At 41.2% G+C, this 24,041-nt stretch overlaps 1 protein-coding gene across 1 annotated transcript in view; it reads left to right on the top strand.

Moving 5' to 3' along the window:
* Nucleotides 1–24,041, top strand: part of LOC103360916 (NT-3 growth factor receptor) — a gene marked incomplete at its 3' end in the record, with an annotated part of 179,647 nt that overhangs the window by 110,066 nt on the left and 45,540 nt on the right. Inside the window, exons 5-11 of the mRNA XM_008286851.1 lie at nucleotides 748–902; nucleotides 1,464–1,606; nucleotides 4,575–4,716; nucleotides 13,894–14,196; nucleotides 14,834–14,848; nucleotides 18,855–18,904; nucleotides 22,586–22,679. Coding sequence (XP_008285073.1) covers nucleotides 748–902; nucleotides 1,464–1,606; nucleotides 4,575–4,716; nucleotides 13,894–14,196; nucleotides 14,834–14,848; nucleotides 18,855–18,904; nucleotides 22,586–22,679 — 902 coding nt within the window. The remainder of the gene's footprint in view (nucleotides 1–747; nucleotides 903–1,463; nucleotides 1,607–4,574; nucleotides 4,717–13,893; nucleotides 14,197–14,833; nucleotides 14,849–18,854; nucleotides 18,905–22,585; nucleotides 22,680–24,041) is intronic.

Genomic DNA, 24,041 nt, shown 5'->3' with positions numbered 1-24,041 from the left:
GTTGCTACGTCCATCTTTTATACAGTCTATGGTCCTTCCTGATGTAGCTGCACAAGTCTTACAATAAGTAGATAGCTAAGGACTACAAATGACACAAATGTGGAGGTGTGGAGTAAGAAAGAAGTGGCCTTACCGGATCCCTGCAGCCCACTCCTCTGCTCTACTTAAGGCTACTGCTCCAGGCTAAATTTGACGCGATGCAAAATGTCCAGTCAAATTATTGGCCATTGAGTTGTATTCTCGTTAATGTGGGTTACATGGCCTAAAAAGAAGCATAAACAAATGCGGGAAATCTGGTTTTAGTACATACATTTTTCTGTGTTTGTTTACTTCCCATTGTGAACAATTTTGTTGGAGAGCAGGTGGAGAGGCCTTTTAATTTTGTTGGTGTTGTTGAAGACACATCGTTAATTCTTTTTCATTTCCACATTGTTTTGTGTCTGATCATGTGTAGCATTGTTGTCACTACTGTGTGTCATTGTGCTTCTGTTTGAAACATCTACATGTTAGATTTAGCCTCTCTGCAGCAACATCCATATTTGAATCATTGTGTTCCATCAGAACCAGCTTTATTGGCCAGATCTGAATACTCTTAATCACTGTTATTACTTTCCTTCAAAGTCTCTGCGACAGACTTTATTTTACGGACACGGATCTAAACTGGTGGAGACGTACAACTGTGAGGCGGTAATTCTCGTTCAGTATGTTGTCGTGACTCATTTCACCGTTTCTTAATTGTGTTTCAAGGCGTCTGGATGGCGTGGTGTTCGACTGCGGCTGTGACATCCGCTGGATCCAGCTGTGGCAGCAGAGAGGAGAAGCCGGGCTTAACATGCAGCAGCTGTACTGCAGGAACGGAGCCTCCAAGATACGACTGCACAACATGTACATCCACAACTGTGGTAAGAGGAGGAGAGGAGCAGGCTGTGTTTAAAAAGGGTTTAAAAAAAAAAAGAAAAGGGAAAAGGATGAGGACGCAGTGGAAGAGAAAGTGGGAGAGAGAGGGAGTGGAATGAAGGAAGAGCGACAGGAAAAGCAGGACAAGGAAGGGAAGGGTTAAAGGTGAAATAGAGGAAAGAGGAGAGGAACAAGGAGTTGAGGAAAAAGGGGGAGGAGGTGTGACAGAGTTCAGAGGGTGAATCTGATGTGAGGAGCTGCGTGCTGATTCTGACAGAGGCTGTAGACTCTGCAGTATTATCTCCTGGTGGTGACTCATCCCTGTGACATCTCTTGTGTGTGTGTGTGTGTTTGTGGGTGAGTGTGTGAGTGTGTGTCCCTTTGCTTCCTTTGTACTAATTTTATTACATTAATGAAAGGTGATTAATTGATTTGGTGTGAAAATATGTAGACACCAGCGGTGACAGATGTGTATTAACGTGAACATACCCTCTGTGCGTGTGTGTGTGTGTGTGTCTGTGTGTCTGTGCGCGTACATGTGTCTATTTGCACATTTGTGTTTTCAGACTTGCCAGAGATCAGCGTGAGCCACAGCAGTGTGTTGGTGATGGAGGGTGACAATGTGACGGTGAGCTGCAACGGATCTGGTTCACCGCTGCCTGAAGTGGACTGGACTGTCAGCGGCCTGCATTCCATCAACACACACCTGGTCAGAAACACACACTTATTACTTTGGCTACAAAACAACATTATCAACACCAAACAGAAGTTATTAAAAACAATGCAATACAATAATACTTCAAATGTTGTGGATCATTTAAAATTTTGTTTGAGGCATCTGATCATTTTCTGGCATCTACTGTCATTCAGGCTAACATCAGAATAAAAAATCTTATTAATTCTTATTCAAATAACCTGCTTCTTTGAGCAGTTTAAAGATTGTTTTCTTAATCCTAAATGACATTATCTTGGCTTTTTATAGTGAGAATCAGCATTCATGCAGCTAGCTTAGTGCTGATCATGTGATTGTAGTTATATTAGATGGCAGATGTTGTGTCAGGAAACCATCCAAGCATGCATTTGGGCATACGGTTTGTAGGCTAAATGCTCATTAAACTTCTCTTATTTAGTTATTTATTGTGCTGTATGTTGTTTTTACCTCTTCTGTATGTTTATTGTTGCTGAACAATTAGATATTATGATCTGCAAGAGTTGGGTCACGTGACAAGCGATGGTTTGCATCCAGTGTTTAAGGTGTATAAGTGCTCCCTTCTATATTAGGATACAAATTAGAGATTACCAATTGAAGTGGCATTTCAAGTTATTCTCATGTACAGTTTGTACTGTGTTATAGAATTTTCCAGTCAAGTTTTTGTCCCTGATCCAATCCAAGTCACTGAATATTTATCTGCCAATACCCAATACTATTTTCTTAGATGCACTATGTTACTGTTTAATACTGTAGGGGCCAGAGGACAAGGGTACTTACATGTGGGCAAGTGGAGGGTGTTGTAAGGGTTTGGCTTGTAAATGGGCACAACATGCCAACAAAGTCTTCCGTGATGCTTAATGCCCTCCGACCAGTGCAGATGTCTTATTTCCAGCTGGGATCAACTAGAATAGTCTTTCTATCTCCCAATGACATACGCAACATTTTTCATCTTGTGCTTGTGGTTAAAAGCAGCGATCATCACAGGATAGATGCCAACTATGTTTATTGTGTATCATAAATTAATCAATTATTAACTGAATAATTAATTAAGAAAATGTTCCAGTTTAAGACACTTGTGTGACAGCGGATGTAACCACAGAATCAGGCTTCAGGCCAATATCAGTTAAAAATTGCTCTAATCAGCCTGATTCCAATCCCAACATGAGGACCAAGGCTAACCCCACAATCCTATAGTTGTTCTCAGCTACATTCATTTGCTACATGATTCTTCCTTGATGGTCATAGCTACGAGTGATGTTAGTTGCATTATTGGTTGGGTTTTTCAGTGACAATGATAAAATTGCGTCCAAACAGAGAACCATTAGCAGAGCAGCAGCATGATGGATTCGTTGTATTTACCTGTAGGTCGACTGCATTTGGAAGCACTAAAGAAAAAAGAAAGAAAACAGGTTGAAATGTAAAAATATACTTTGAGCTGCATTTATGTGTGTATAAAGGAAACGAAACCGAGCCCTCCATGGACAGCTGGATTGATTAACTAGGAGCTTAAGTGCGTGAAATGGATGAATAAAAATGAAACTATGTCTCAAACAGCTTTAATTTCTGTAACAATTTTCAGCAACGTGACTTCAACAATTGTTAAGTTTCAAATTCCCATTTTGATATCATGGTAAATCTTGAGGATCTTATTATGTGCATCACAATTACATCAGTATCTTTCATTAGAAATCTAAGAAAGCACACCTTTGTTTCAGCACTTTAGTTCAGACGTGTAGTTCACCCTCTGAAACGTCTTGGTCATGAATCAGGGTGTTAATAAGCCTGCCCTTTTGCAGATTAAGATTCAAGGACTTGTTGCTCTGACAACAGTTTTAGGTGAATTTAACGTCAATACTGACCAACCAGAAAATTCAGACTCGTGTTAAATTGTCTTCCTTTAAAATTCCTTTTACTCCGTTGAACCACATTTTCCACTGATTGGATAGTGTTCGAGCACATTTTGATCCTCCTGCGCCTTCAAACATAGCTTAACTAATTTGGAGATTGATTAGTTTTTTCTTCTGTTTTTTCGCTCTTGAACAAAGGTATTTGAAATAACGGTGTGCTGTTGAAGATAGGAAGTAAAAACAAGATCATCACTCTGATCAGCTGGGTTCTAATCATGTGTTTAGGTGATGTGCAGTAGATTTGTAGGGAGACCATAATGCACTGTGAGAACACACTCAAATGATTCACGTTGTCACGTACAACGAACATTGTCCAAACTTAACCTACAATGTAGTTCTCTGATTAGCTATGCAGCATAGGATGGCGTGGTGATGATCAACCTTTGTTTAGAATAAGCTACTTCTGTGTGACTGAGAGGCCTGGGCTGAACCCAGAGTGAGTCGGTTAACCCACTAATCCCCCTCCCTGAGAAAGGCCCCGGGGACGTCATAGCAATAACAACTGCAGAGATAAACAGCAAGAAGAGAAGAACAGCGGTCTCTGAAATTGCCGTGTGGCTGTATTTGTCATCTGTGTCTTTAATACTTGCGGTGACTTTACAGATGAAAGTTACCTCAGCCTCGGGCTTGATGTTTAAGGGTAGACAGATACTGTATCAGGATGAGTAAAGTGTTTGGGAGTGGGAGCCTGGCCAACTGAAGGAAAGAGGGGAGGCATAAGAACTGTGTTGCCTACCTAAAGGTGAACAGTTGTGAGTTAATTAGTCCAGTTACTGCCAAAATTTACAGCGCATCACTCTTTACATTCTCCCCCCAATGCTAGACCTATGGCAGTAAGATCCAGCTAGATCAATGAAGTGATTAATTCCCACAGGAAGTGTGTACTCTTTGACTTTATTTCGTTTCCTTCCACGGGAGTTTAACCAATGAATAATTAACTTTAATTTTAATTAAGTAATTAAAGATTTAAACCCCAGTAGTATAATGCTATGTCGTTACAGTATACCCTTCACATACCTAAACACCTCTCTTCTCTCTCTGTGCCTCTCTTTCCATAGTCGAATGTCTACTGGCCCAACATCCACTCCATCAACCTGACCCTTTTCAACATCAGCCGAGACGACAACAACTTCCAGCTGACGTGTATTGCAGAGAACGTGGTGGGGATGACCAACTCCTCCATCCAGCTCAACGTACAGTGTGAGTCTGAAGTTTTAAATGATTGTATCTGTAGTGCTGCAGCAGTGAGAATTGAAGCCTGGTGGACACAGTAACTCAAACCCAAAAACATAAACCTACACTACATGCAGCACTTACATTGCTGCTTTAATTTGGGTATTAATATGAAAGTACTATTCCTTAAAGGTCCCATATGTGCCCCCTTCAGCAAATTAACAGTCTCACAGTCAGCAAATTGTGTCTTTTAATTTTTTTTAGCTCAAAATACTGCAGAGAGAGTTCATTTCACCATGACTTTATAACCCATGCTGTTCCAAACTGGCTTCTTCAGTGTCTGTAGTTTTAAATGTGGTTGCGTTCCTGCTGTCCATGCCCCCTTCAGGAAAAAGACTCTCTCTGTGTCTGTGATTGACAAAACAGTTGACTACAGCAGGTGACAGATGTAAATGAGCAATATCAGGAGTTTATATTCGTCCTAGCTGTCTCACTTTGACATGAATGTTTGTCAGACAATGCTGCAGTTATAAAAATCTGTATGTATCTTATGTGGAATCTGGCTGTATTACAGTCTGGAAGCTGTGAGGGGACAGGATTATACAAAGTTTAGGCTGGACGACTTTTGGTTTGTGCTGATGTTGAGCACGATGTAGCATTATGCAGTCAGATTCTTATTGGCTTGTAAAGCTGGGAAGCTATTTAGATGTGTGTCGGAAAAGCAAAGGTAAGCATCCTCTTAACCTACCCGTCTTTACTTTATACTAGCGGTGGGATTTTAACACGTTAGCGCGTTAATTACGAGTCATTAATTACAACAAAAATAGCGTTAAAAAAAATCGTTGCCATTCAGGACTGCTAGCACGAACAGCTCCGGTGGTTTCTGTGCTCGCTACAACATGCTTTGTTTTCAGATGGTACCTTAAGCTTGATGTGCTTCGGTGGTATGCATATTCTTTTTTGCACAAGTTGAACAAAACCATGCTCTTGTCAAGGTTTCCATCAGGCAGTTTTTTAAATGAAACTTACCCTCCATCAGTCCAAGCAATGCATCGGATTCCTCTATGTTTGTTGATGTTAGCGTAGCGCTGATGCATCTTATGTATCAGTGTGATCGTTGGACCATGAAATTGGGCACTGACAAATGTTTCATGTTGCCGGGATGCAAACTGCGATTCAATGCGTTGATTTTTTTTTTTTCTGCTTTATTTTTGTTGTAATTAATTAATCGTAATTAACGCTTTAAAGTATATTAGGGGTGGGATTTAACGCATTATTTTCGCATAAATGAACATGTTAAAGTCCCACCCCTACTTTGTACTTTAAAGTTTATAACAACAAAACACAATGAATAATAGATTTTCACCATTTGGGACTTTTAATGAGAAAAACTCTGTTGTCAGTTCACTAATGCTGCCCATGTTGCGTGAAGGTAAGTATGTTGACATCAAATATTTGCCTTTTCCGGGTAATTTGTTTAATTAATCTCTTAATTTACATTGCTGTTTCTGTTTAATGTCACCAAGGTTAATTGTGGGACATTTGGAATCTAATATGCATTTGGTGGAAAAGCTAAATCGAGCAGCTTCTCCCTCTGTGACTACACACTGAATGTTGTAGCATGGGGGCTGCACGGTGGCTCTGTGGTTGGCACTGTCACCTCACAGCTAGAAGATCCCGGCCTGGGCCTCGGGTCTTTCTGTGTTGAGTTTGCATGTTCTCCCAGTGCAGTGTGGGTTCTCAGCTTGGACTTAAGATGAATGCTGAGTGGAAACATTCCTCGGTTTGAAGTTTTGCTTCAGCGCCAAAGTATTAATTGACCCCATTATCAGGGTCAATTTGTATAGCAGTTAATGTTAACAATCACCATGATGTCAACTGTTAAGTAAACTGAAGTGCCACAGAACAGTTTATTAATGAGACAGATGCTCCAGTTGCACTTTTGATTAACACGCACTCTGTATCTGGATAACTTGTCTAAACAAAGGAAATGCATATTAATGTGTTAAAGGTGTAAATGCAATCAGAATACATTGGATCAGTTCCACACTCAGCATGTCAACAACAACTCACTTCCGCAGTCTCAGCCTGCAAAGCTTTAATAAGGCCTTATTGGAATTATCAGTAGGTTAAACCTGTTGTGTAAACCTGTGAGAGGCAGCAATGTGATGCAATGCATCTAGTCTGTTGGAAATCCACCTGAAGAAGAAGAACGTGTTCAGGGCTATTGTGTACATGTCCAGTGGGAGCATTGAAGCTGTTGACTGGTCAGTCAGACGTACAGAGTGAGCACAAAGGCCATAGGATTGACATCTGATTAAACTGTAGACACAACTGAGATTATGAGAATACATTTTATTTCCAGGTGTGAATGGAAGATGACTCCTGCATCAGGTATCAGTGTCCATATAGTGCATCTAAATATGTTAATATCAGTTGATATTGGGCGATGAAAGTCATTCTAGTGGCTCTGTGGGTCTGTATGGAGGCTAAAAATAATCTTCTCCTGCTTTAAAATGACTTGTATGTAATACTGTACACTATTGCTTTCAGCAGAATGTGTGGCTCTACATAGTCCCTTACCTGCTCGAGCACACCAGCTCATCTACAACTCTGTTTAGCTACAGTTAAACTACTGAACACTATATACTGGCAAACTGTCATATTGGAGTAATTCAGTCATCAGTGTTCAAACTGTGAACCAGTTCTGAAGAAGACCAAAAGTTTAAAAAGCTCTATTCTGCAAGTAGACAAGATTTGTTCTGTAGTTGTGTTATGTGAAATCTTGGAAGTCTAAATTTGTGTTTTTGAGACAGTCAGTATGCTGCAGTGTCAGGGTGGAAATGCTCTGTAATGGTGTTAACCACTTACTTTGCTCATGATGTGTCTTCTAGCGTATGAGAAACATCATATGGGCACATTATCACAATGAAAATGTGTCTTTGATATGTAATGGTAAGCAAGTATAATGTTTACAATGTTCAGCATCTTCATTTTATTGTGTTAGTGTGCTGACATTTGGAAATTAGCACTCAAACAAATCCAGTTGAGGCCAATGGGAATGTCAGTAGCTTACAAAGCCAACAAAGCTTACAAAGTCATGGACGGATTTTGGGTCTGTCACGATAATGAAAGATTGTGGTATTTGAGGTAAATGTGAGTATCTGTACCTAGTGTCATAGCAATCCAACCAATGGGTCCCATGTGTATGCAAAAAGAAAAGTAGGGGGATCATTAAAGTCTTGAAATAAAAATGTGTCATGTTGTTGGCTCTGTAAAAGAGAGACAACCCTCGCCAACCATGACACAACAGACATATCCGCACAAGTCACCACAACATCTGCATTATGTCTCTCAATAGTTGTGTCTTGGTTATTAAATCTTATTTGCTCATTTGTCATGGATGCTCTAAATAAATGCTTAAAATGATGTTACTCTGTTGTTGAAGGCATTAATCAGCGAAGCCTGCTGGTGTAGTGATTACTTGGAATTAAATTATGTTACCTACTACTGAGCAAGTGGCTTATCCACATGAGGGGCCATCAGCTCTCCTGGGGGCTGCCATAGTTTGGTAAAAATCTGGCATAGTTTGGTACAATTAATCCAGCATATTAAAATTCTGAAAAAAACTAAAATGCTGGTATTAACTTTCAGAGTTGAAGTGGCAGTTGTACTGTTGACAGCTTCATTGTGAACAGTTAAAACCAGCCAGAGGTAATCCTGTGTGATAGGTGACACTGTGCCAAGGCTGTCCCCCGAAATTACGCTCATAAAGGCTTTTCATCAGCAAATTCATTTGCAAGAGGGGTAATGCTGCACCGACTATCTTTTTCATAAACATAATGAAGACATTTTTACGCTGAATGCATCTGCAAGATGTTTACCAACCATGTATGTCGTATTTCTCCACGTTATCTAACTCCTACAGCCGCACTTGTTCAGGAAAAGATTGTGCCCTTACTTCATTGCTGAAAAAGTAATTCTACAATTGAATGTGTTAATGCGATCCGTCAATAAAAATGCAAAGAAATGGGGAATTGCCTTGCAACTCAATCAGGCAGAGAGCAACAAACAATCAATTGCGTTACAAAATACTTATTTAGAATCTCGTGGGTACAGAACAAATGCTCGGAGCCAAGAACGCTTAGTAGCTTTCTTTTGCATAAGACGTCTTTCATGGCAACTTTGACGGGTTTATGTTGGGGACTGAAATGTATCACGTATTAATGACACAGGCAGTCTGAGAGAATAATTTACAAAAAGAAAAAAAAAAAAAATCTCCTTTATCAAGCAGAACAGCCAAATTATGCAGGTACATTTGGAATGCAATGAGGTGTTGCACAGTTACAAACCAAGTGAAATTGATGTAGCCAATTAGCAAGAATATACCCTCCAGCCCACATGAAAGCTCAGCCTTGATCTGAGCGGAAAGAGAAAAGGAGGAAAAAAAAAAAAAAAAAACTAGCCTCAGCAATGATAAAGCAATGATTTGGTAACCATCAGAATGTTCCTCTAATATCCACACCATAAATTACAGTACATACTTGAGCTCTTACATAGGTTTACCCAGCAGATTGGCCCTGGGCAGATTTGGGACAGACTTTATTCAAAGCCAATATTTATCAGAGGTACCTGACATTTTTCTCATTGTAGCAAGCTTCCTCTTGTAGAGCACAATCTATTGTAGCTGTTTGCAATGCATCACGCTACAGGACAGGGGAGATTTGTCACCAATTCAAACACTCCCTACTGGAGCAGAGCTGCTAAGGACCACGCTGGAATGACAGATTGAGTTTGCAACATCTAGTCTTCAGGGCTTCCTCTATCCGGACACTCTATGGATGTACATCTCCAGGCATTTTTTTCCCCTGTTGACACTCTGCTGGTGCTGCAAATTAACTTATTAATTTTTCACCACATGCTCTGATGGTAATTACATTTCCTCCCCTGTGCAGCCTATTGTCTCTGGAAATGTCATAAAATAGCTTAAACTGCTGCTCTGATTAGGGAGTAATCTGATTGACAGCGAAATTACCAGCCGTCAAGTGACATTCTCTGCATTCAAAGATGAGTTCCCTATTTTAGTGAAACCGTAATTAACCACAATGCAAATTCTGCGGGGCCATTGTTCTGCTGCTGTCGGGAACAATAGCAGCTCTACAGCAGTGCGGACTCACACAGCGTACCCTGTTTTCCTCCTTTAGTCTTGTTGGCAAGGTGTAGCTCTCTATTAGGAATATGGCACTAACCTACACCTGGGTTAGTAGTTCTGTTCCCCGAGTGGCTCCACAGGTGAAACAAGGCATAATCTCTATTTACAGTAGTTATTGAAGAAATGATGTGATGAAATCCATCCTGAGACATGTAACTGTGCTGCTTCTAACGGGTTAACTTAAACACATTGTGTTTTCAGCCCATAGGGAATGTGTAGGAGTATCTGTCCTATGAAGCTGCTGCCTCCTCTGTCACCGCCAGCCATGATGTCCTATCTGTAGTCTGGCTGGAGCGTAGTGTTTGAAATATACCAACAGTGTTACCACTAGATAATACTGCACAACTAGCCTTGTACTCATTGTTCTCGCTGATCAAAGACATGTAGTTATCAAAGCTTGTCATCTGTTTGAGCGCCACGAGGACACCATGTTGGTTCAGACCAGTGTAGAGTGCCGTAATGACTTGTATTGTATTGACCGAGACCGGGCTGACAGCCACGCTCAGGGGAAAATGGATCGGCCCCTAACTGTCCATCAACAAGAGAATTTCATTTTTTCCTCACTATTTTCTCCCTCTGTTTATGCTGCACGGCTCCATAGACGCCCTCACTTCACTCTTTCCTCCTCTGTCTTTTTTTTTTTTTTTACTGTCATCTTTTCTCTTTCTTCCTGTGCTCAAAATCGCAGTTCCACACACGCCCCCACACCAACCCGTTCACACATACACAAGCCTTAGCCTTTAGTTCAATTGAATGACTTTATTGTCACTATTGTCTGTCACCAGAGGCGTTTATGAAATGACAGCTTTCACACACCAATAAATAGTTTATTCATGTCTTTACTGGATGATGATTTGGTTTGAAAACATGCGCTATCAACGACGGAGCGGAAACTGACGGTTACTTTTATTATCAATTTATCGAGCAATCATTTAAAATTAATTAGTCACAGTCTATCACTGTCTGTTAATGATAAAACACAGTTGCAGTGTTTACAGTTACAGCAGGGTTGTGCTCAAATGTGTTTGGAGCTATTTGATATGACCACACCGGAAAAGCGATATAAATGGACTCTCCTGGAGGGCGTTCATGGTGTTGATCTCAGGTGCTCACTTGAGAAGTGACAGAAAGAGGTGTGCAAAAATTTAAAAGAAAAAAGACATGAGAAAGAAGTTTTGAACCCTGCTTGCTTGCTCACCTTCTCACAGCTGGCCAGTCAGGACATGAAGCAGCTCTGGAAGTGACGTTGAAATGCTGTGAGGAAGTGGATTTTTTAGGTCTGTGGTTCTGAGAAAGCATAATGTGTATTTTAGAAATACTGTTTGATCAACGACGACAAACCACCTATTCAAATCAGCCATGAAAAAAAAAATCCTAATCTCATTCTGGCCCTGCCTTGTACAGATCAAATTCTGTTTGTGATCTTCCTGGACAAGATTCCCAAGCAACAGTGATGTGGTTCAACTGACTGTTATCAGATGAGAGATGATAGCCACCAACTCCTGGTGGAAAACCTCCAGCTCAGGAGTGAGTTGTTGCCCCAAATGAAGGATTTTAAGTATATCTGAGTCTTGCTCAAGAGTGAGAATGAAAAGGAGACTGATGGGCAGATTGATATTGAAAGAATGAAATTGCAAATACAAGCGACTCAGACGTCCGGGGGGAGCTTGGAGTAGTCATTGCTCCTTTGTAGACTCAGATCGCAGAGGAAAGTTTATATATTTCATCTAGCCTCAGAACGCATTGTCGTCCCCCAGGAAGCGCTGGAAAACATCTCCGGGGAGAGCGGCATCTGGACTACCTTACTTAGCTGACTGCTGGGGAATATGACTGCGGATGAGAGGATTATAGAAATCTTTTGCTAGCAGCATGGCAATGTTGGTCTATCCTTTGCTCTGGACTGAAATATTTCTGCAGCGAATAAATGGATTGCCATTAAACATTGTACAGGCATTCCTGGGCCCCAGAGGATGAATTGTAGTGACTTCGGCAAAGCCCTGACTTTTTTTTTGCCAGTGTCACTATGAAGTTGAAATTGTTGAACTGATAAATTAGCTTCAGATAATCATGTCCCCCTTAGCTTTTCAATGCTGACTATAGTATATGATATGCTCTGTACAAATAAACTTGCCTTGCCTTACTGAGTTATGACTAATGACATTCGCCTTAGCTTCAGGTGTTCTTTATGTTTCATTCTAATGAGTTAATATTAGCATGCGACAATGCTGAGCTACGATGTTGAATATGGTAAGCGTTAAACATGCTAAACATTTGCATGTTTACATTATCACCATCTGTTAGCATTGCTTAAAGCTACGCTGGGTCTAAGAAATTTATCACAGTGTTGCTAACATAGCTGTATTGCACATCTCAAATTGACACAGTAAACCTGGATCTATGTAGGATTCTGGTGATACAGTACATATGATACAACGCACAGAAGGTGATTAGTATGGGGCAATTGCTGTTGGCTTAGCCTAAAGGCCTCCAAACAGGTTAATCCACCCACCTGTCTCTAGTATTAATTTATAGTTTATAAATAACTTCATAATCTTTAAAACCTGACAGACGCACTTTGTATCCAAACTCAAATCACTTATTTTGGGGTGAATCGCTCTTGAAGTATTCATTGCAGTATGATGGGGCACATACCAGATTAAACCTTTTTGACCTTTCCAGTGATGCTTGCTTGTGCAACAAAATGTGGCGAGATAAAACATTCATACATTTACTTGAAATTTAATCATAGTTTTAATCTGCTTGGTGTCCAACTCCACACCCGCTACTTTGAATTACTTGTGAGCTCCTATTGCACAGAACACAGAACACAGAACACACACCCCAAGAAAGAGCATAATGCTAACTTTGTAATGATGCTACAGATACAGATCAAACCTTTGTAAAGTAATACAGGATCTTTTCTTTGTATGAAAAACAAACACATAGCAATGGAAGTAATATCATACCAAATGATGGAATATTGCGATAACGTAGACTTTTCTTTACGAAGGAGACCAAGATATTAAAGTTTTAAAGTAGGTAGGGAAATAACCTTGAAAATGCCAGAAAATTAACTGCAGAACTGCACAAGAAACCCTGTTCTGTTTACTCCAGGTGAGGATTCATTGGGGCAGCTGAATGACAGCATTAACATACACATGCAGCTCTGATGTAGTTGAATAAATAGGTATGCTTGCACATGCCTGGAGAAACTGCAGGCTTCATTTAGACCCAGCAACAAACAAAGAAATGATGTATCATGAGTGTGTGTGTGCATATAAGCAGTAGAGGTGACGGGGTAGGTTGAGAGGGGGGGCAGCTGGTATGTAGAACAGACACAGAGAGAGAGAGACTGCCAGGTAATACCATCTGCCAAATATTTCCTTTTGATGATGTAGCAGCAAGAGTGACTCATCGCGAAGACAAATCAGAGGATGAATTGTTTATGAAATGTATCTGATGGTATTAAAGTGATAAATTGCCTCTCAGCTTGGCGGCATTGTGGATTCAGAGGTGTGTTACTGCATGTCAGCAAAGAGAAGCTCCGTGCTTGTTCATGTAGAGGAAATTCCTCTGTCTATTTCAAGCAAGAGGAGTCCCTCTATCTGTTTGTTCCCCTCACTGTCCCATCCCATGTACTGCTGCAATATGTAACACGCAGTAAAAGGCTCATTGCCACTTGCAGGCAAGAAACCTGTTTCCTAAATGTCATCTTTCCCAGAACAAGGCTGCGGTGTTTAGTCTGCTGCTGCATTTTTTAAGGTTATGCAGAGAATTAGGAAAGGTTTTCACCAGCCCTAGGGTTGTGGAACTTTCTTGACACAAAGGTTTTTTTTTTGTAATACTGCATTTAACACAAAAACAGGCCACTGATGAGGGTTTTAAAAGGGACAATGGGACTTTTGGGTGACCTGCTCATTCTTCTCTTTCCTTCATGATTTGGATGTGTCGCCATGCCTAAACTGTTTCTAATCTCTCCATCTTAACTGCAGTTCCTCCCGTCATCCTGAGACTGGCTGAGCCTGAGCAGCGCCTTGATACCTGCATTGAATTCACAGTACGAGGATACCCCCACCCCAAGCTGCGCTGGTTCCACAAACAGAAGGAGATTCTGCAGAATGACTACATTCGCACTGACATGGACTTCTACCAGGACTACCTCGAGGGCTGTCTGACGTTCCAGAACCCGACACACATCAACAACGGCAATTACACTCTGGAGGCCAGCAACCCTCTAGGAACAGTCACCAAGACAGTATATGGTCACTTCCTGTTTGACCCTGACCCTGACAACAGTAAGTGGGAAACTTCTTCATGATAGTTATTGTGCTTGTGGGTGAAAGTGATGCCCTGTTGGCAGCTGCCAGCACCGACGCTCCCTTAATTACAACTGCATGCATACTCGTGGGTAAAATGGCATTTGTACAAGGGTTACTAGCACATTTTTACTGCCTGGGCCTTGCCTTGATTCTTCTTGATTTACCAAAGAATCAAAGCACAGGAGAAAAGAAGAAATACTGCCAAGTAATTCTCTGATTCCCACAAGAGCTGGTATGGCCTACTTTTTTTGGGAGCGAGCATCAACATTGGAACAAGTCTTCGACCAGTTGAATTTCTTGTTTTAACTACCTGTTGTATAAATTACAGGTTCCCTTGTAGGTGGAGGAACTATTGGGAGCTCTTAGTTTTTATTAAAATCTTCCCTCACAAGGTGCAGGTTGTGCAGCTGATCCCTGCTGGCTGGATAGCCGCCAGGGTTCATCCACAGTTCAGTCAGGTAGATTGTTCACTTTCAGTTCATGCTGAGTTCACAGGGAGGGGGAATAAACCCACAAAGACTGGCAAATTTCTCCCCATGGTCAATATTCCAAGGTTAATACCTTGTGTCAATTTATTGACATAGCGTGACTTTCTCTGTCTTCTCTTTTGCAGACACAGTGGAAGTAGGTGAGTGCTCCTATTTTCAAATGTAACGCTGCTACTTTTTTTAGCTTCTCTTTTTTTCTTTTTACTGCTTGTTTGTTTGGTGTCAATGTGCACACATATGCAAACACATCCTTTAATGCTAGACTACCACTATTGAGATAGTAACCATGGAGAAATTTGTTCACTTTGTGTTGCAATCCAAAAAAAAAAAAAAGCTGCTGGTATTGCTGCCTAGATTTTTCTATTATTAATTTGAGGTTGGCTTTGCTAAACACTCTGAGCTCTCATTATACTGTATGACTGCTCAAGGGCATCCCAGGCTCTATAGTGACAGGGCACAGTATTCACCTCCCTTGCTTGGATCACGTCATCCAGTCGAAGAATCCAACTGGCAACGCTGCAGGGTGTTTTCATGTTGTTTGGGTTCATGCTGAGTCTTTACACTAAACAGTATTTTATTCCTCTTATAGTATGGTGTCGTGTTACAGCCCATTTAGTTTAAGGCCTCTAAACCAGACTAGTGGCCTCTTAATGGCCCATGGCTTTGAAAATCAGCAGACACTTCTCTGTTGTTTTTTAGATTTTGGGAGGTTTGATGTCCTGCTCAGTACATTGCAGTACAATGTCATGATGAGGCATCCTGTCGTCCACATTCGGATTCTGCTGCTATGTAGGCGTTTGTGCTTGACTAGCTGGACTCTGATGTCTTGATTGGTGGTTTGTTAAGCCCAGATTTAAGACTGCATGTGACCTCCCTCCTCAGACCTTCTTCCTTAGACTTCTCGTCTTTTGCATCTTACTGTTTATAAGAATGCTCTGCTGTTACAAATGCATTACAACGCAGTGAAATTCTCTTTTTGCACATCCCGTTTGGATGCAGGGTCAGCCATCACAAGACGCCCCTGGAGCAGAACCTCTTGAACCTCCGACTTTTGATTAGTAACCCAGAACCTCAGTAGTCAAGCCCTGCCCTTGATGGCAGGATATATAGCAGTGCTTCAGACCTCCCTGCTCACACATAAACTTTCATTTATTTTACCTTAGCAGTCCACCTGAACAACTGTAAGGAGAGAAATAATCAGTCCAGTTGCCAACTTTGATAAGGCAAGAGCACTGCTGCACTTCAGGTTTCTGCTGCTGTCTTGGCCGTGCTTCAGGCTTGTGTGCGAAAGACCGAAATTAAGCTGAAAGCCCAAAATAACTACACATGTAAACAACATTAGACTAATACTACTAACAGGCTCGTAGCGTTGCCAAGAAAGCAGAAGCAACCAGAATTGGAGGCAGTAGTGCCCTTGTCTTATGAAAGTCAGGACAAATGTAAACAAAATTAGGCAGATTACATCAGATGCTGGTGAAGATTCAGCAACTGGACTGATTATTTTGACCTTACATTTTTTCCCAAAGCTTTAGTGGATTCTTGAGGTGAAAAATATATGAAATGAAAAATGAATGAAATGAAATGAAAAAATACTTTATTTATCCCAGAAGGGAAATTTAATATAAATACGTAGCCCCCATTATGAAATGGAACCATGCTACGCGTGCTAAAACCATCGGCTCACAGAACTTTGCAGCAGTTTGACCCTTCCTCAGGGATTTAACATTAAAAATTACTCATCGAAAAGGAACAAAGACATCTCCCAGTTGATTACATTACGATATTAGCTAGCCATTCCAGGTAATACTATGTCCATGAATTGACTGAAAACACCACATACAGCTGCCTTTTAAATGTTTAAAGCTGACTCACTTTAAAACAAGAACCATGTAGAGGTATAGAAGTACTCAACTGCCGTAGATGATATTGTGCCAGTATTTGTTTCGTATTATCTTAGTGCTTAGTATTATATGATCCCAAAAGGTAATTGATAATGCAGTTCAGAAGCATGTAGGAGATTTTTGGGAGACAGGACTGTTTATTGTTTGTAAATTCACACCTTATGTTTGCCTTTTAATGCTACAACAGAGGATTTTAGGACGAGGACTAATGATTAAATCTAACATTCAACAAAGGCCTCCTGCTGGAATCAAACCAGGAGCGCAGTAGTTACAGTATGTCAACTTGAGCCAGCCAAGCTTTTAGTCATTCTCTTTAACGGGAATTGTATCAGCAACTCATTGTGCATAATGATGCTTCTCTAACCCCTACCTAACCAGCCGCGGTGTAACGAAGCGAGTCTCCCCCGTTAGCTGGTGATGTGTGAATGTTTGGGAAGCAGTACAGTGTAAATGCAGTGATATTGCTGGACCGATGGCTTTGGCCCGCTCTCACACTGCATCGTAAATGTCCTGTGTGTGATGTGTGGTTTGGCTTCGGGCTGTTGTGGCAGACTCTCTGTTGACGGCTTAAACAAAGTGGGCTGGTCTGATCTCTGACCTTCATCAGAGGCTTCTTCCATCTCCATATGAGGCCATTCTTTCTAATCAGACATGGATTATAAAGCCGCAGCACGGCCAGGGATGGAGACGGATGGATGCCGACTGCGTGGCGAGCTGCATGAGGCAGGCCTCATGTTGCCTTACATGCACGCGGTCAGGCAGCTTTCTGGGAGCAAGGCAGGTGAAGGAGAGATGTTTAGAGTGTGAAGCATTATAGCGGCGGTGTGTGAGGGAGTTCAGCCGTGCAGAGGAGACTGACAGGCTGACTGATACTGACACTGCTGAGGAGAGAGGAGGGCAGCGGGAGGAGAGGAGACAGGGATGAAGGCTGGGAAGGAGGGACGCAGAGATGGTAGTTAGGACACACACACACACACACACACACACACACACACTCACACTTCAGTGTGATGCGTGTGTGTCTGAGCCAGTGGCAGCCAGTCTACCATGTGGCCATTAATTTGCCCACAATTACTCTCTGATGTCCTGGCTGGAGGCCTCAGAATGGAGCTTCCCTCATACCAGTTCATTTTGTTTCATGGCTCCCTTTCATGGCACACTGCTGTTTGCCAAAACACTTGTTTGTAAAGGTGTGACATGTAGCAATTTAACATGAAGAAATTAGTTCTGCAGACCGCTAGAGTTCTGTTACCTGATCCAAAATGAGATTTTTTTTTCATAAAGATGTGAGTTAGTTTGGTGCATTCTTTAGCTGATTTGACCCAATTTGATATTCGGTGCTCCAGGCTGTATGCGCTTCTTTTCCTTCTTTCTGCTTGTATAATTATTTTTAATTCTAAAGCAGCTTGTTTCAATTATTCTGTTTTTCATATGTACAAGCACAAGCGTACTTCTGTACAACTGTAATAAAAGATTATTTTTTTCTGTTATTTCCATCCGAGGCTTGAGTCTGACTGGATGGCAAATCTCAAGCTTTGGAAGGAACCATTTCAATATACATTCAAGGCTGTGCAGACTTCTAACTGAAAGCCTTTTATCAGCCCATAGAAATAAAAATGGGTTGCTCGTCAATATTGTCTCAAGGTTTTTATGGCACTACACAAGGAAGGCAACGTTCTCTCTGTTTGCGTCAGTCCACTTCTTGAAGGAGAGCAGCCCGTGTCGAGACACTTAACATTTATTCAATTCTCCTATTTTTCAAGAGTTTATATAAAAGCAGAGACGCACAAAATGAGGAAAGCACCAAAGGATGTTTTCAACTAGCAATGAGCCCTATCTGAAAATATTAATAAAACCATTTGACTTTGTGGAGATACAGAAAATATGCTCTCAATTATGTACATAGGAGAGCCCATTGGATCACCTAATGCTGGTCTGTTGGGCTGTGCATTAACTCGTATAAATGTTGCACTTATTGAATGTGATAATGAGTGCATAAACAAGTGGGATTACACCACTGCAGATTGGAAAAAAAAAGAAAAGAAAAAAAAAAAACCCAGCTCATTGTATCCGCTGTATTTTGTACTTGAAATACATCCTCCCTGAGAATACACTGCATGAATAAAGAAGTGTGAAACCATTATACACATTTACTATAAAGGAGTGTGGGAGTAAACCACAGCCATTAAAGGTTTGTTCCCTTCCACAACCACTGATGCCTTGTTTCTTTGTCTCTGTGTTGCAGATCCGCAGTCAGAGGGAGGTTCAGGCCGACCAGATGAAGATACATTCGGGGTGAGTTTTCTCCTTAATGATGTTGATGAAACAGCTGCTAAAGATGGCGCCCCTGGTCTCAGCAAAGAGCTGCTGTGTGTTCCAACACAAACCTAAACTGCTTTTTTTTTTTTATTTGACAAAAGACTTGACATGCATCCGGAGGCACAAAAAGACTCCAAACACAGCTAACAGTGTTACAAAGTTGTATGTTTGGACACTAATGATGTTGATGACGGTCGCACCATCCTGCAGTGGCTGAGGCTGTTTTGAAATGTTACGTAATGTGGTGGATTTTGTAAAGTCTTCTACCACTGTACTTCAATAGACAGAGCCACCGTTGCGATAGACGAAGCCACCATTACTGGGCTGTTAATGGACTTTTTCTGCGGCAGACATTTTGACATATGATAGCAGGAAAAGCACAGGTGTAATTAATAATATTAATAATAGCTGCTGTCAGTGAGGTGCGACAGTTCCAGTTTCCTGGGTGTGTGCAAACTGGCTCACTGACATGTCTTACTGGGATACCTAAATGGAAGTGAGCCATTGTTAGTGTTATTAATTACACATGCGCTTTCCGTGCTGTGACCAGTTCAAAATGCAGTGAAGAAGGCTGTGCTTACACCCAGCAATGCAGAAAATATCAACAGTCAAATCTCTGTGTCACTTTTGCTGCACCTGCTCACAGTGGCAGATTCACCACTTGTAATTTCTGAAACATTCTGTGATGCATACAGTGATAGACAAAGACAGGCTTCTTCTGTTTAGCCTGCAGTTGTCAATTCTGCAGAGTGCAATGACGGCTGTTGCACTCAGACTTTATCACATTAATGTAAGCTCCCTGAATTGGATGAAACTGCTGTTTCATGCTGGCTTTTTAATGTTTCCAGATAACTTGTTTTAAAATGAGAATCCTCTTAAAGAAGTTTTCAATAATGCATTTTAGTATAATACACATTATAACTGTATACATGATGTGTCACAAAGCTGAAACTAAAAGTCAGCGTCCATATCATTATGAGTTGATGATCCATTTAGAAGTCACGTTATTACATTTTTCAATCTTAGCGTTAAAAGAGAAAATGCTTTAGCATGAATACCAAACAGTGTGTTTGGCACATGTATAACACTGTCTCTCGAAAACCGAATGGAGTCACTGGAGCATCTACAAGTGATAGTAAACCTGCTCATGTTACCTCCTAGCTTCCACACTGTGGGCAGCGAAGTAGGTAGCTGTCAAAATGCTCCTTATCTGTGGAAACAATCTGCCTCTTGGCTGTGTTCATGTCATGTAGAAGAGAATATAATGGAAGAGATGGGAAATGGGAGTGTCCACGGCACTGGACAACTTCAACTGCTAGACTGCAGCTAATTAATCAATGAACACCAACCAAACAAAGTAGTGAGACACAAACATCAAATACATTTCCTCAAAGAATGTCATGCTATCGAGTGAGGGAATTGTGAGCTAAAACATTATTAATAGTGGTAATACAAGACTGTTTTATGGCAGAATTGCGTATGTGAGGGGTAGGTACCAATAACAGTGGCGTTTGTCGAATGTCTGTTTGTTTTTCACTTCTGTGCTATTTAGTGCTGAGTCAGATATGTTGCAAAATGTAACTTTCCCACTTAGAATTATGACTTGAACGTTAACAAAAATACTATTTACTGGTAGTACACATATAATTATTACATTTCAAATATGATATGATTGCAAGATTACTAGTGCAGTGTTGCATTAGGCAGGTAGCCAGATGCACAGTTAGAGCAAACTGTAGAAAAACATTGTTCAATTCATTCTTATTCTTTTTTCTTTGCCAGACATGATAGAAAATGCAGTCAGTGTTTTCACCTTGTGTGTGTGTGTGTGTGTGTGTGTATGTGTGTGTCCTCATGGCAAAATGTCATCCTTGAGGATATTTGTGTGGTGAGAATGACCACAAAGGTGGATTGAAGTACTTTAACAGGTGTTTGTCTGTCTGTCAGTAGACAGATTTTGTTAATGCAGACGAGTCACAATCGTGCAAGATACAGCTAGGAAACTTAACAGGTGTGTAATTGACATCACAATGAAGGCCAAGTACCCAGATGTGCAAGATCCAAAACACTAGTCCTGTGATTCCATCGCAACATGCCTTTGTGTTGTTCCTGTGTTTGAATCAGTACACAGAAGCACTGCTCTCCAGCCTCTTTACATTCTGTATACCTCTCTACTGTTAGTCCCATGCAGGCTGCTTCAGCATGTGGAGAAATCCAACATTTACCAGCGTGTACACCTTTCTCACTGCAGACATTTTGACTTGTCATAGCAGGAAAAGAAACAAGCAGAGAAAAGGATTTTGCTAACAGTGGCTCTGTTCCATCAAGCAAGTCAGTGAGCCGCAACAGTGACTCAGCATGATACACAATACTGAGACCCTGGAACTAGTCCACCTCTTTAAGTTAATAATCAGAGTCTTATTATTAATCCGAAAAAGGAGGCAAAGACAAACATCCATCAGTGGAGGGCGTTAAGGGTTTTAATTCCTTGAGTATTAATATCACCTGACCTCATATCACCGGCTTCACTTCTTAGAGAAACTTAGTGAAGCTAAATTCCCTCGATAAGTTAATGTTGCAGCAAAAGCAGCAAAAAGCTTCCTAACTGGAAACATCATGAACTTGTATGGGACGAGCACAGCCCAAGACACCGAGGCTCTGCAGCCGGTGATTATAACTGCCTAGAACATCGTCGGTACCATCTACTGAGCATCAGTGGTGTCGGTGAGACAATGTGTCTGCACAGAGCCCAAAGGATACTCAAAGACAATCCTCACCCCAACCACAGCCTGTTCGCACTGCTGCCGTCTGGCAATCGATACAGAAGTATCCGCTGCCGTACCACCTGACTTCAAAACAGTTTCTTCCCTCAGGCGATGAGATCGCTGAATTCATCCTCCACACTTCACCACAAAAATAGTTCTCCATTATTTATTCTTTAAATAATTTGTCTTTTTTTTTTGAGGAGGAGGATAAACGGGCGACATTTGTAATTTTTTTTTTTTTACATAATCTTGTGCTGCATTTACACTTGTGCCTTTCATGCTGCGTTTTTTTTTTTTTTTTTTTACATAATCTTGTGCTGCATTTACACTTGTGCCTTTCATGCTGCGATGAGCCAAAAATCTATGATGATTACTTAAATCTTAATGAGTTATTTTTATTTCATCCTTGAGAAATAGTTTCTTGTTGTATTATTAAAACTGACATTAAACATGAGAACATTAAATCCTGTAGGTGATGATGAGAAGCAAACTGTACTGAGTGAACCAATAAATGCTAAATTATTGGCATTTTTTTCTCTCCTCGGCATCCAAGTTTGTACAGTTTAAATAACACGTTGTAATGATGAGGATAAGCCAGGATTTTTCACAGCGGCAGCAGTTGCTTAGAGTCACATCATACAGTAAGTCTGGCTGTAGATGAGAATCATATTTAAATTACATTCTGTCAACCATGACACATCACAAACAAGACAGGTGTTTAACTTTTTTTCAGTGCCGGTGTGTTCTGTGAGAGGAAGCAGCAGTCACAAACGAGTGGCTTAAACTGTTGATTTGCCGTGTTTAAGGTGATCAGAAATCTGGAAAGGATTATGAAGCGAAAACATTCCACTGATCGCTGCCTGAGTCTGACACGCTGTTTCGTTTTCCCCAGGTTTCCATCGCCGTGGGTTTGGCGGGCTTCGCTTGTGTCCTCCTCCTCGTCCTTTTTGTTCTCATCAACAAATACGGCCGACGCTCCAAATTCGGTATGAAAGGTAAGTCTACACAAATAGTCAGACAAGCAGATAGGCAGGCAGATAGTTAGCTTTGTTTTTTCGCCTTTCTGCCAGTTGCATCATTGTGCACAATCCATTCCCCGAGCTAATCTTCTCTTCAAAACCTTTGTTCGCTAGAAAATGTGCACGAGCAGCTACTGTAGAAGTCCTACTTTTTTTACTGAGTGTTTACTGAACTACTGCTGCACTTTAGTCATATCCTCAAGAGGACTCATTTGGAAAAATAATGTTTTTGTTCCCTTGGAAGGGGCAATTAATGGTTTTGGTGACTGTTTTGCGTCGCTGTATGCTACATGTCATCGAGTCCTGCTAAAAGGCACGCGTTTGAAATCGCAGATACACATGCACACATACAGACAAAGAGATCAATACTAAAGGAGCGTGTGCATGTAAACAACTCCATATATTCACTGTGTCTGCTATGTACAGCCGTCGCAGAAGGGATCCTGAATTAATTAGTGGACTTGGCGCTGTCGATCATGCTGAGGAATTCAATAGGATTAATGTGGCTTTTGTGCATGCTGAGCTTTCATTTTGGGTCAGCTCCAGGTTTTGCTTATCTCTCCGGCGGTGGCGTCGTGGAAGAGGAACAAGCCATTGTAGCGCTGATCTAGGAGCAGAGTGCAGAGCAGAGAGGACAGGGAAGCAACGGCTCAGGTCCTGTTGGTTCAGGTTCAAGCGTTCGCCCACCCGGATGGTTGGCGGGGCCGAGTGGCGGCATTCGCTCGTGTTTGGTGGTTTGAGGTGGATGAGTTTGTGCATGACTCACAGAACACACATCCCTTTGCAACAAGGTGCACAGAGTCAAACTGAAGATCCTACTCTATATGCACTTCTTCTTCTTCTTCTTCTTCTTCTCTGCTGGTTTTGTGTAAATTCTTATTTCTGTCAGCTTCAAGCATTTCTCCCTTTTTGTCCCTCTTAACCTACTAAAGTCTGCTCTGATAATATGCCACCATGACCCCACACCTCAAAGCATGCATGTTCTTCATTACATACTGAAAGTATGGTGTAAAGTAGCATTAGCCGCTGCCACCTTTTAATTAGCTACTTTACAGGATTAGAGTTCGTTACTTACCTCGGTAAAGAACTCTCCGCTGTAATTATTTAGGGGGTGGCAATTATTGCATTGGCCTAAAGCTGGCTCTAATCAAGGATGAGTCTCATAGTTAATGAGGCTTTACAGACCTGTTTGTAATGCCTTAGCACTGTTTAGCTGTGCTAACAAACTGGCTTCCTACAAAGAAAACAAAAGCTACATATCAGTCATAAATCCTGATGAAAAAAAATGAGAGATGAGACGTGTTTGTCTATATGAGATAAGATTTAATC

The sequence above is a fragment of the Stegastes partitus genome, unplaced genomic scaffold (assembly GCF_000690725.1).
Source record: "Stegastes partitus isolate 25-593 unplaced genomic scaffold, Stegastes_partitus-1.0.2 Scaffold473, whole genome shotgun sequence".
NCBI lineage: Eukaryota > Metazoa > Chordata > Actinopteri > Pomacentridae > Stegastes > Stegastes partitus.
The sequence above is the reverse complement of the archived record's forward strand: the minus strand, read 5'-3'. Positions and strand labels throughout refer to the sequence as shown.